Source organism: Podarcis cretensis, assembly GCF_951804945.1.
Source record: "Podarcis cretensis genome assembly, chromosome: 3".
Taxonomy (NCBI): domain Eukaryota; kingdom Metazoa; phylum Chordata; class Lepidosauria; order Squamata; family Lacertidae; genus Podarcis; species Podarcis cretensis.
Genome location: NC_137172.1, coordinates 77059100 through 77073531, shown reverse-complemented (window position 1 = coordinate 77073531; position 14432 = coordinate 77059100). Strand labels below are relative to the sequence as shown.

The following is a 14432-nucleotide window of genomic DNA, read 5'->3' as shown; positions in this document are numbered from 1 at the left end:
TTACAGTATGGTAGTGGGGTAGGGAGAAAATTAATGGCCCTGGCCTCTCTAAAGAAAGCAGGATGGAGCAATTAGATGAATGGTGTCAGCTTTTAGCCTACCTTGAATTGCTCAGTAGAGGAGCTCAGTAAAGGAGGCGTGAACGATTAAAGAAGCTACATTTCTTCACAACTTACTCTGCCCGTCAATCCCTCTGGCAACCCTAGGCCAGTGGGAAAGAGAAGCCATAATTTGCAAAGAGTAGCTAACTCTCTGGAATGTCTTCCACAAAGAGGTCTGCCCGGTCCCAACACTGGATTCCTTGCAGGCATCAGGTCAAAACCTGGCTCTTCCATTAAGCCTTTGGGCTAAACCAACCTTGCTATATTTGAAGGGGGGGGCACTGATCCGGCACTTTAGTTATTAATAATCTTCCTGCTATATTATTAATAATGGATTATTTCCAGTTGGGAATGGGAAATCGCCAAAAATTGGGTGGTGAAAGGAGACCTTATGTAAGCTGCTACTATGTGATAGATGGTATATTCCCCACCCAAACCAGCCTTGTGTTAACTATGGCTTTTTCCTCGACAGTGTTTAGCTTTTAATCTTTACATACACTTCAGGTTACATACTCCGCTAACCCAGAAATATTACTTCAGGTTAAGAACTTTGCTTCAGGGTGAGAACAGAAATCGCGCAGCAGCGGCGCGGTGGCAGTGGGAGGCCCCATTAGCTAAAGTGGTGCTTCAGGTTGAGAACAGTTTCAGGTTAAGAACAGACCTCCAGAACGAATTAAGTTCTTAACCCGACATACCACTGTACTTTGTTCCAAGTTTGCTGCTTTCTATACATTCATACTTCATTCTTTAACACATCATTTCCTGCTAAATTGTCAACCTGTCAGTTAAGTTATGATTAAAATGCTTCATTCATATTCTTGAGGATACTAATGTCAGTGGTTCTTATCAAAGAATATAGAAGTGGATTCACACAACTATTTCCTCTTCCTCAGTGTCATAACATATAGGAATCATGGGTTATTATGTTTTGGTACTTTTTTGAGGGGGTTTTTTAATATGGTGTCTAGAGTACTTGTGATGAGACTGAATCACTGCAGTGTTGGATAATTAAACTGTTCTTGAACTTGGATTTTAATCTGAAGCAGAAAAGTATTCTGCTTTATGCTGTTGTTGCCCTTTATTTCCAAAACTAGATTGACATTGAAACAACCAAACTATTCCCTGATTATATGGGAGTGCCCTTGACTCATTTTCAGGCCAACCATTCAGGCTCAGACTATAGTATTAGATAGTACTATAAATAGTACCATAAAAAGACTATAGTGCTAGATAGAACCAGTCTTAGATGAATGCAGTGTTACCAAAAAGGAGCAATGCAGCAGCGAGCAGCAACAGCTTCTTTAGCTGCAGGTGGCTGGAAAGCCAGACAGGATGTTTGTGACTGTTACCATGGCAAGAAAGGGGCAGTCCATTCACCGTACTGAGCACCGGATGTTAGCTCAGAGTGTGTCATCTGACCTGTACTGGAAGTACATGGGTGGAGTTAGATTCTCTCTGCTGATGTTGTAAAGAGTGAGCAGACATGTTTATCTGTATGGCTGCAAAAGACAGAAATAAAAGCATGTAGATACATTTCTGTCTGTATCTTTCCCCTCCCTGGGGATAGCAAGGGGGAAGAGAGAAGGAGTGGTGTGTTCTTCTCACGTCTGGGAAGGATTGCCGATTACAGACCTCGCCTGTTTACCTGCCGGGAGTCGCAGGGGGGAGGTCAGCAAGGAATTCAGCCGGTGCCTGGAGAGTGGCACATTCCTCTGACCGAGGCAGAATTCCAACATGCAGAATAAATAAATGGAGTGTTCATGCCAATTACACAAAGTCAGTGTATGTTAATATATTTATAGATTTATCTCTGTAAATTTAGATTTAGCACAATATATATTTGCTGCTGGAGGCATAGGAGCAAATTATCACCCCCCTCTCCAAGTTTGAGTATATCAAGTTATCTTGGTATGTGAGGCACACAATCTCCCAAGTGTCCCTCTCTCTGTCCCTTGCAATAAAAATACCATAATAACGAACAGACTGTGCCTCTGCTTGATTTTGGGTTGTTTTCTTTTTTTTTTACTTTCAGCACCTTCTGCCAGGTCACCCAGGTCACCGGACATAGGCTGGGAGCTCCTCTCATCCTCTTCAGCTGATGTTTCTCTGAATTCCCCTACTCCAGATTATATATATCCCAAATTACTTTATTTGCCAACTACCAATGAAAGGAATTGCAATCTTTTTGTTATATCAACATTTTTAGTTTCCAGCAAGGCCACCGTTTTTATATATATATCTTACAGTAAGGATACAATCATGCTTTCTAGGGATTATTTATACATGAAGCCACCATCCTCAAGATGCTCCTTTAAACCCTGGCAATTGGCTGCAACGGGCTGGGGCTGATGGGAGTTGTGATTCAACAGTATGAGGAAGGCACCCTATTTCCCACTCCTGCTTTAAGTGTTGAGGGAGATGTTTTGTTGATCTGCTCCTCACTTACTTCTTGATCTTGGAATCAGGAGAAGGCAAGATTTCAGTTGTGCTGAATATCTGAGGGTGCAACACAAATATGGGAAACATCTCCACCCTCCCTCCTGCTCCATGCAGGAATGGAAGAATCCGATTGCTGTTCTGGTGCTTTGTGATGGAGGCCCTCAGAATGCTTCTGCAGACAGTGTTAAGACAAGTTCCAATATAATTCTTCCCTTTTTGCTCTGGAATAGCTGGTTTCAAACCTATTTATGTACACCTGGTATAAGGTCCACTGGAGAGCAAACTGATATGCATAGAATTGCACAAAATACAAGTTTTGGCTTCACTGTCAAGACCAGCCAAAATCTGTGAAATCCCAAACCTTCCAAAATCTTTATGCGCGCAGATGAATAATCTGCTTTGTTGTGCAGATTATCTGTACCAGAATGGCTTGATTCTTGGGAATCAATATTGGATTAATAAACATAAATGCTAAGGAGAACCTAAATTACTGAAGTCATCTATCCCATTGACAGAAGAGTTTAACCACAAGCTTTGTTAAATTATTACCCTGATTGCTATAAATAGGCCATGGGACCATCTTTTATACTCATGACCATACGTCTCAGGAGAGTTTGATTAATAAAAATATTAATTAACTAAAATAATCACATTTGCCTATTCTCATTTCAATTGAAAACTGATAGGGGATTTTTGAACCTGCATTCCAGCTATTTCTTAATCATCTCTTGCCTGAACAATGGTCTGTTCTTCTATATTGATAATTCAGTAACACAGACTTTATAGATTACGGTTTGAAAGAATCTGGGATTTGTGATGGTGAGAGCTAAAGTAGGATTTTCTGATGAATAGCATTTCTTTTGAAGTATTAAAAGAAGAAAAGATTTTAGCTTGAAAGAAATGTTCATCCTAAACTAATGTCATGCACAGATTTTTTGGATATTTTCAATCAGTATACATTTCCAGCATTTTTGAACAGCACTGACACTTCACATCTCTGGAAACGCAAGGAATCAACTGCAGAGTTATTTAGCTAATGGGGGAAAGTAATAATGCCTGGATGAGGCTTTAAAATACAGGGTCTGTTTTTGAAACTGGCTCTTTTCTGGTGAGAGTGGCAGCAAAGTAATCTAATCAGATGTCACTTTTTTAAGAGGGGAGAGAACCAATGAGGGCCCCAGAAATGATTGGGTTGGACCAGTGGTTCCCAAACCTTTTCAGCCCACCATCCCTTGGTTCCATAAATTCATCCCCAGCGCTCTCTACCCTACTCAGTAAAAAGCATTGTTCAAAATAACAGATTGAATGACGCACTAAGGAAGATAATAACACAATAAAATTCAAAACAGCAACAATTAATTCCACATTTGTTTAAAATCCAGTTAAAACTATATAGTTTAATTGATTCAACAATATCAATGAATTTGATCCACTGATGCCAGCTTCTCAAAGCCTGCCCCCTGCCCCCTCCTTGCTTCTTAGTGCCCCCTAAGGTAATCTCACCAGCCCCAGAGAGCAGTAACACCCACTTTGGGATCCACTGGGCTAGACTGAGCTCTTGGCCAGCCGCTTTACTATTCAATCACCCTGTCTGGTACTGCTTCTCCGAAATTGGTGTCTGATTGGCTGAGCCACTGAGTGCCACACTTGCCCTGAGGTAGAATTTATTTAAATTAAAGTGCAGGTGGCTAGGGCCTAGGGGATAGAGTCAGCTGATGAATTCTGCAGTGCATACTGTGGTCCAGCCTTGTACGCTTCTCTAGCCAGTCAGGAAAGAAGGAAACAAGCACTACTATCAATATTTGTTTTAAAAAGGAAATAAAGAAGAGCTGAACAGCAGCAGGGAGGAATGGAAGTCATCTTGCTTGGGAGCCTATCAAATGTGGCAGCACTTCAGTTTCTCTACCATAACTCATACATCAGTCTTTTTGCTTTTAAACAATTTGAAGGGGATACCAGTCCATGTTCTACATTTAATTCAGTATCTACAAAACAAAGAAACACAAAACACAGAAACCTCTTCCTTGCTAAATTCATTTCCATTTCTGTGCCTAATTTTATTAGCTTTGTTTGAAAACAGGTACAATGTTTAGTTGAATTGTGAATTAGACTTTTGGTTTAATGCAATTTGACTTTAGCTGGTGGTGTTTTATTTCTGTTTCAGAATAAACATATAAGTTGTGCTGAATATTGTTGTTTCTTTTGTTTCTTTTTCATTAAACAGTTGAAAGATGTGATGAGAACTTGTCAATACTCTGGTTTTCTGGAGACTTCTTGTGCAATTGTTACAGTTCCAGTACTTTCATTTTGCATAATTTCCTTTATTTCTGGCCTTTATCATTCTCCAAAAAGGTGCAATTCTTTGTTCTCCTTAAAATCTCAAATAGATATTTATTAACTGTGGGCTATTTAGAACAAAAAATTGAGTCAAATCTTTTGGAATCAAGAGGAGTCAAGGACTGTGTCATGACTTCTGGTATGATCACGAGAATAAAATGAACATTAGGTAGTAGCTTTGCTATAGCTCTTCAGACAATTAGTAGGAATGTGAGTATTCTTCAGTTCTAATTGGGTATGGAATGCAGTATTAGCCACAAAATTCTGGGAATCTTACTTTGATTTTAAAAATCAGTTTTGTAGTCCTTATGGTTAAGAAGATTTAAAAAGCGAAGTGACGGGAGGGTATGCATGAATAATATTTCTGCTCAATATTTCAGTGTACTTCATTGTTCTTTCCCATGACTAACAAGCCTAATAATAATAATAATAATAATAATAATAATAATAATAGATTAAAAGCACAATGGTTTGATTTGCATAATCTATACCAGTTTTAGAACTCAGATTTTCTTGCCCAGAATTTAGGCAAAATTTTCTTTTAGCATAAACTGTACATATCCTTGAATATTGGTTTCTATTGGGTACCTGGAATTGTTAGAACATACAGCTTAGGAAAGTAGTTAGAAATCAGGTGATGATATAGATTTATGGGATGGTCCTGGAACATTCCTTTTTGTGCCTTTCTGTCAGACAGGTATGCTCTGCTTTTTGTTTTATGGCTTCTCTGGGAGAAGAGTGCTGCCTAGGCTTTAACTTGCATGAAATGCTGCTGCCAGAAACTTAACTTCTACGAAACAGCTTCAACATGTCATGCTAGGTTTCAGGAGATGTATAGGCTCCCACAAAGGTATCAAATTAGCCTTAAAAGCACTTTGAGTTATAAGTCAGAGAACAATTTGGGAACTCTCATGTTTTGACTGAAGTTAAAAACTGAGCACAGCACTAGATGCCTTAGAAACTACATGATGCTGTTCTACAAGCTATTTCAAGCCTGAGATTTATCACCTTTTTGGTTTTGAAATGCCACTGCAGGAAGCTCATTTACATCCAAACTTAAATTCTTTCTTTAGCATCAACATACGGTCTATAACAATAGAGAGCACTTTTGCATTTTTATGTTTTGTTTTATTGTAAGCTGAGTTTGGGATTCATCTGCATGAAAGGAACTATAGACATTCATTCTGTATTGTGTTGCGTTATGACAAATGCAGCCATCGCTAGGCTCCACGTTGTTAATGAACTTATTTCACAGCTCACTAAGTTTGTCCATGAGGCGGCACAACAAGCCCGTTTTCCGAACAACTGGTTTGGAGTTCATATCTTCTCACCTAGTCTGCAAAGCTGCCTTTTTATAAGAACACAAGAAGAGCTCTCCTAGATCAGAATAAGAGCTCATCTTGTCCAGCATTCTCTTCTCGGATACCTATTGGAAGCTCACAATGGTTGCTTGCTTCTTCTCTGGTGGGCGGTGGTTGAGGACTTCACCTCTGTTCGCCATCGCCCCTGGCAGCTAGGGCCCACATGTCTTGCCAGCCATTAGGGAAACTACCCTTCCAGCAGAATCAAGGAGTGGGGATCCCCCGCCAAAATACCAGCTTCAAATAGGCCAATCAGAGGCCCCACTAAATGGGCAGTGCCTTGCCAGCCGGCCGGTCTAATAGAAGCTCACAAACAGGACCTGAGTACAACATCACTCTCCTCATGGGATTTTCCTGAAACTGGCATTCAGAGGCATACTGTCTCCATCAATGGTAGCTTTAATTTGTATAATCTTTCTTTTAAAGCTGTCCAAGTTGGTCGCCATCACGACATCTTGTGGGAGTAAATCCCATATGAGTTGTGTCCTTTAGGGAAAAAATAGTTCTTCTCCCACACCCAAACTCAGAAATCCATTAAACACTTCAACATACAGTGGTACCTCGGGTTACATACGCTTCAGGTTACATACGTTTCAGGTTACAGACTCCGCTAACCCAGAAATAGTGCTTCAGGTTAAGAACTTTGCTTCAGGATAAGAACAGAAATCAGGCTCCGGCAGCGCGGCGGCAGCAGGAGGCCCCATTAGCTAAAGTGGTGCTTCAGGTTAAGAAGTTTCAGGTTAAGAACGGACCTCAGGAACGAATTAAGTACTTAACCCGAGGTACCACTGTATATATTTTTTGGAATATTAACCCAAGCCTATCATTTATTTATTTATTTATTTATTTATTGCCCTTCACCCTAAGGTCCCAGGGCAGGTTACAACATTAATATGTTATTAAAAACAGTTTAAAGCAACTTATGGATAGAGGCTTCCTGTCATCTGTTGAAGTAAAAGGTTTCTTATAAGTATAGTTATTTCTGTTTACAGTGTATACCCCGGAGTATTCACAAACAATTTGTGCATGTGAATATTTGTTTATTAGGGATACACATTGGATTTGGATGACTCCCGAGGTGAACTGAGGTGCTCTGGAGCTATTTTGGGCTTGTCAGAGGCACAGCAAGACCTCTGCAAGACAGCTTGAATCTTTAGCAGGCAATCTTTAGACATGTTTCTTTAAAATGCTGCAGACAACTGTCTGCTGAAAGCAGAAATAATGGCTTTAAGATTTCCATAATGCCATAACTTTAGAGTGGACTGATGGGGGGAGAGAGTTGGGAAGAGAGGGGAGGGAACACTTAATGGTGACCAATCATAAGCTTGTAATCAGAGAGAAAAAATAATAATTTATCCTGAAAATAAAACCTCTTTAGTTCTTCCTCTCCCAATCAACTTTAAAGTTGGCTAGCACAAAAGCTCCTCTACTCACTTGTTGTTGTCTTCTTGTTCAGTGGCACCTTTCTCATGTCTGAAGTTTTCCAACCATTGCCCACAAAACACTAAAGGAGGAAGCAATAATTAAAAGCTTCCATAGATACTAGTTCATTCTTGTGAATGCCTGTCTAAGCAGGACAGTTTTCAGAAGATTCATGAAAGTAGGCAGGGATGGTTCCTTGTGGTCTTGTGCACACCCCTAATGTTTATGTACACGTATTGCTTCAGATGTGTAGGGCCCACTGGATCACCATTTTGAGCTTTTCTAGCATGAGGCAATGGGCATATTACACTGCCAGACTGGCTGTCAAAAAAATGCATGCCTTATTACATTATAATAACGTGTGTGCAGCAGAAACGGTTGCTCTACTATACAGTGGTACCTCGGGTTAAGAACTTAATTCGTTCTGGAGGTCCATTTTTAACCTAAAACAGTTCTTAACCTGAGGTACCACTTTAGCTAATGGGGCCTCCTCCTGCCGCTGTGCCACCACTGTGCGATTTCTGTTCTCATCCTGAGGTAAAGTTCTTAACCCGAGGTACTACTTCTACTGGGTTAGCAGAGTCTGTAACCTGAAACGTCTGTAACCTGAAGTGTCTGTAACCCAAGGTACCACTGTACTAACTTGGGACTTTATATATACACACTCTTTTATTTGGGAAGTGGTAGGCTGAAATAAATATGGATACTTTGTGTTGTAATTTAGAGGAGAAATTGATTATGTCAATTTTGGGTGATGAAAGTAGTTGAATGAAGCATTGTTCATTTCTGTCCTGAGCATTTTTTTTTTAAACAAAACTGTTCTTCTACACAGTAACAGAGAACGGTATGTGTGTTGTAATTTGCCCCTCACAGAGCTACAATTGCCAGCGCTCTTAACAAACTATCGTTCCCAATGTTCTTTTCCCCTGGGGAGGGGGGGCGTGTTTTAAAGATGCTCTCAGTATATGGTGTGTATGCAGCTTTTGTTCAATAAGCTGTTGTTGTTGTTGTTGCCTCAAAACAGAGGTGGGAGAATGTGTGTCTTCCTCTTTCCCTGTCTGTTGACTGTCACACACCTTCAGCTGAGCTGTTTTCACAGTGGTGTTTGTGCTCTCATTGCAGACGGACGCAGCTTTGATGTATGATGCCGTTCATGTGGTGTCGGTGGCTGTCCAGCAGTTCCCACAGATGACTGTCAGTTCGTTGCAGTGTAATCGGCACAAACCATGGCGCTTTGGGACCCGCTTCATGAATCTCATTAAAGAGGTACGTCCCTAACCAAATGTGACTCGTCTTGCCTCCCCCTGTCTTCCCTCTGCGAAAGTTCAGACCTGAAGGTCCTTTGGCTTTGAAATTCTAGTCAAATATGCCTTTTGCTAACAATATGCACTGAAATGTTTAACGTGGAGAAGAGGTACAATGATCTGAATAATAAACAATTAAAATGAATCATTTTGCTAAGCAACATCCTCTGTTCTGTTGGGTAAATGATAATAACAATTTAAAATATAAGAACTATGTGCTGTATTTTTAGGCTGGCCTACACTCCTTTCATGCCAAATTTTGTGAAATCCTTTTCGCTATATCAGATATGTCCATAATATGCTCTCTGCTTTACCAAAGGATTTGTTATACTTTAGTGACATTCACATTTTATGAACCTATTAGTTTCTTCTCATGTTATACTTAATAAGTCTTTTTTATTTTAATTGTGTAAAAAGAACATATTTGGATAATGTAAAGGTAAATGCTCTTGATTTCTTAGCAAATAACATTGTGGAATTGTCAGTGTCAGGATAGACAACATGGTGCCCTGCAGGTGTTCTTAGACTACAACTCCCATCAGCCATAGCCAGCAGAGCCAGAAGGTTAGAGATGATGGGAGTTATAGTCCAGCAATCTCTGGGAGATACATATTGGCTGCACCTTGCAAAATAGCAAAGGTGAAACAAAAATCTGTACCCTCTAAAGAGAAAATTTTAAAAAATTAAATGTCAGCCTTTTAGCAAGATGAATTTTGTGTGTGTGGAAAAGGAAGGCAATTAAGAAATTGTATGCAGAGATTAAGGAAAAGTTTGTTTAATTATCAAAGAATGCTGGGAATCCAAGAAATATGCTAAAAAAAAAACCTCTGGCCACAAGGAAAATCATTTAAACTTAATGAATAATTAATATTCCCATTTTGGCAGACATTAATTTATTCATTCATTCCTTCACTCTCTCTTACTGCTTACATATGAAATTTATTATTATTTTTCTGTTTTCATAGGCTCACTGGGAAGGGCTCACTGGCAGGATAACCTTCAACAAAACCAATGGCTTAAGGACAGATTTTGACTTAGATGTAATTAGCTTGAAGGAGGAAGGCCTTGAAAAGGTACTTAAGATACTATTTACTTATAACTGATATATCATTTCAAAATACTACTCTTGTCCATTTATACTTAGTGGCAGAATCAATTTGAGCTAAGTTTCAACTACATTGAGTGTGACAGAATATTGGACTTAGCTTTAATAAAGAACATCACAAATATCATTTACTTCTATGGGGTTGTAATGTTCTACTCAGAATACAGCCATTGAAATGAATAGATATGACCAACTTAGGTTCATTAATTTCAATCGGTCTACTCTGAGTATAACTTAGTTTAATACATCCGCTATGACTGATGCCCAAATGCAAAGTATAGCTTTAACATTTGATTTATTCTAATAACCGAGTATGCTTTTTTTGTAGGACGTTGTTATTATTGGTCTGCTTGGTTTGTTTGCTGCCTGGCGCTATAATATAGACTTGGATCCAAAGTATTCTGTTACTTTTTTCACATACCCAATGAAACCTTTAATGTGGTTAATGAGAATAGCTCTCCTGGTCACCTGGAGAACCTCATTTGAAACTGATGAGAGTTACAAAAGCAGCATGTGATAAAGTATGAGAAACTTCTGTTCAGAATTTTAGGGTGATATTCAAGATTAGTGATACTCAGAGGAGATCCATGGAACTCAATGGGATGTAAATTGGATATCACCCATAAAGATTTTTTAAAAACATCCATTGGGCACACTGAAATCTCTGACAAGTCCCTGTAATAGCTCTTTGCACCTAAGGCAGCATATGCCATAAATCAAACAACAAGCCATACTCATGTGTGTGTGTGTTTGTGTGCGCGCGCGCCGTGTGTTTGAACAAAGAACCACTTCAAGCAAGAAGAGATGGGGATTTGATCTTAAAAAACAAAGGCACATGTTTCATTTAGAAACGGTGATGGCCTTTGCCTGGTGTCTTCTCGCCAATAATATGCTATGTGGATGACTGTGTGATTCTTTCACTTTCTACTCATTCCTGGTGGTAGCTATTGGCTTATATTCTCCATGTTATGTAGAAGAATGATAGAATGTGATCTGTGCTACATATTCACAGATGGTAAGGAGAAGGTGAAAGAGGCCTGCAGGGCAGGGAGTAAGTCCCCCCAGACAAGATGGTCTTTATATAGTACATAGATGTTCAACATGCCCTGCTATGTAGCATGAAGCTTGCCTCTATACCAGGCTTCCTCAACCTCGGCCCTCCAGATGTTTTTGGCCTACAACTCCCATGATCCCTAGCTAGCAGGACCAGTGGTCAGGGATGATGGGAATTGTAGTCTCAATATATCTGGAGGGCCGAGGTTGAGGAAACCTGCTGTATACTATTGTAATCTAGAATTATCTGCTTCCTTGTACTTTTAGTTCCTGCTTTTTCTTTGTGATATATACAGTGGTACCTCGCAAGACGAATGCCTCGCAAGACGAAAAACGCGCAAGACGAAAGAGTTTTCCGTTTTTTGAGTCGTTCCGCAAGATGAATTTCCCTATGGGCTTGCTTCGCAAGACGAAACGTCTTGCGAGTTCTTGCGAGTTTGTTTCCTTTTTCTTAAAGCCGCTAAGCCGTTAATAACCGCTAAGCCGCTAATAGCCGTGCTTCACAAGACAAAAAACCGCAAGACGAAGAGACTCGCGGAACGGATTAATTTCGTCTTGCGAGGCACCACTGTATGCATTTAGTTCACTCTACCTTTGTCCAATACTCTGCCATTGTTTCTGCCATTGTCTTTTCCTAGTCTCACCACCCATGTTCAGGAATGTTTTTCAGCTATGAAATGTTGGAGGCTGTTAAGCTTTGAGCTAGCACATGGGTTTGATTGCAGCACATGTTTTGGCTAGAGGGACTTGTTTTCTAGCTTCCAGTTGAGCACATATTATCAAACCTATTCAGTTTTTTTAAAGCAGCTTTAGAATTAAAACATTTGTGCCGAGCAAATTGACTGCAGCAGATTTGGTGCCAAGGTTAATCTTACACTTAAACTTTCATTCATGGAGAAATAGCTTTTAGTGGAACATTATTATGCTGCCTTACTGGTTAACAATAGTGGTGAATTAGGATCCATGGCATAATATGCTGGAGCTCCGTTCAAACCTCTCCTGGAACATTAAGAGATAATGTGCTTAGTAGCACACCTGCCAAGCACATGTATGTGCTCTTCTGAAAATACTTCTTAAACCATTTTTAAAAGGCAAATAAAGCATACTAATGGATACTAGTTAATTAAAATAAGTGATTTCTGTTTTTTAAAAAAACCCTCAGAGCTTATGGGCCTAAGCAAATAAAATTCAGCACACCCAGTTATAAAGCAAAGGAAACATATTTTAATTATACTACTTTGAAACCATTAGTATTTCATTTATTTATTACCAACAGTAGCCCTCTCCTAGCATTCTGTAACAGTGTATAATAAACAGCAGGAATGGGTATGCTAGCTCTGCTCACTTGTTCACCCTGCTGAAGTTAAGTGAAAAGTTAAACATTTCCATTTTCAATTACAAATTAAAAAGAGAATAACTAGTTATAAAGGAAGTTGATTTGTGAAAATTTATAAATCTTGCTGAGTTTTCATTTTCATTTGCAATGGGCAAGTTTGCCATAAACCCACAAAGGTATTGTACTCTTGTTTACTGAGACCTTGCCCTGCTTTGCTTAAAAACAGTTAAATTTGTCATACAGTTTTCAGAATAATGATTTGCCAAACCTAGATCAGGAAAACAGCACTACTTTCAAAATGTCCAAAATTCTGAAATAATTTTTATCACAAAATCCCAATGGCATAAAACCCTTGATAGGCTTATAACTGTTTACATTAAGGATATCTTGTTTACTCTTCTGGGGCCTGTACATTTTTTATCAGCATATATGACTGCCACTCTTACTGGGATCAGTGTCTTTCTTTCTTTGTGATTGGTACCCTTCCTGTAGCCAGCTTGGCTGCCCTGTCAATGCCAACATGAACTAAGAAACTCTGCAGGGAATTGCAGGTCTTAAGTGACAATGTTTCATAGGAAGACATGCTACTCTCTGTCCCTCAAACAAGAAGTCCTAAAGCACCCCTCTCCAATCTGGTGCTGGCCAGATGTTGTTGGATAGCAACTTTGATCAGCTCCAGCTAGCATTGCCAATGGGCAGGGGGAATGGGAATTTGATTCCCAACATCTGGAGCACTCCAGGTTAGCAAAGGCTGTCCTAGAGCATCAACAAACAATTATTGTTGCTCCGTGCAGAGTTCTAGAGGCGAGCTGTATCAGAAAACCCTGCGGAAGCCAGATTTCAAAAATTAAAGACTGACAGTTGAAAATTTTCACTAGTTAAAATACTAAAAGCTAGCAGTTTCTTTTAACTTGTTATCTAGTTAATTCCTGGTGTGGATCAGATGTGGCAGCCAGGAATCTATCTATGCTTGGAACAATCCATCGTTGTAACATGATAGAGAGTTCCTACTTGAAAAAACTTCCTTGAATTTGGGAAATGGCCATGATGTTTCCACTGACCTCTGAAAATGTTAACCATGCTTGTAGAAAGCAACATGTATATGCTATATAACAATGGAAATTTCATAGTATTGGAAGAGAAAAGGACGGATCCATTAAAAGCTGAGGAAAGCAGGTGCATTGTAAATATACGTTCAGTGAGCTATCAGTCTGCAGATGTGTACTTTTCTTGGAGGATAGATGTTTAGGTGGAAAATTAAGCACTCAGTACTCTGAACACCATTTTTTACATTGCGAGACACATTTTGAAGCACAGTGAATAATATTTTAAGCAAGCTGCTTTTTCACAAATGGTAGCAGATATTGGACCAGAGGTGAATTATAAGTGTTAGCAGATTTTACTTTTATCTTATATTGTTCTGGCCTAGTGGCCAGAAAAGAACTCATATAAGTGCATATGCTGTTTTATAGATTGGAACTTGGGATCCTGCAAGTGGACTTAACATGACCGATAACCAGAAAGGAAAACCAGCAAACATTACTGATTCCTTATCTAATCGTTCCCTAACTGTAACCACCATCTTGGTAAGTAATCATATGTGCAATTGTTTTCTAGAAATTCAGCTGAACATTACAACTTTGAAGAAAAGTTATATTACTTACAAAGCAATGACCACTATGCAAATGTCTTTTACATTTATTTAGCAATTACTGTATAATGAATGATCTGAAATGTTAATTTAGTTATGGGGTTTTTATGATAATGGCAATTCATTTTAAGTGCTATGATCTCAGCTGACTAATCATTTAGCGTTCTTATGGTTCCTTAACATTTTAAAGTTTAGGCAAAAGCTACCATTGTCGGTTTGGAGAAAGTAATATACAGTGTGTGTGTGTGTGTGTGTGTGTGCGCGTGTGTGAGACAATGCATGGTTTAGACTGAACTTAAAATCAATTCATCACCAGGATATTC

General features: G+C 39.2%; 1 protein-coding gene across 4 annotated transcripts in view; it reads left to right on the top strand.

Moving 5' to 3' along the window:
• GRIK2 (glutamate ionotropic receptor kainate type subunit 2) overlaps positions 1–14432 on the top strand; it is a 455416-nt gene that overhangs the window by 258007 nt on the left and 182977 nt on the right. For all 4 annotated transcript variants that reach the window (XM_079971607.1, XM_079971606.1, XM_079971608.1 and 1 more), the window contains exons 8-10: positions 8783–8926; positions 9930–10037; positions 13931–14044. In XM_079971607.1, coding sequence (XP_079827733.1) covers positions 8783–8926; positions 9930–10037; positions 13931–14044 — 366 coding nt within the window. The remainder of the gene's footprint in view (positions 1–8782; positions 8927–9929; positions 10038–13930; positions 14045–14432) is intronic.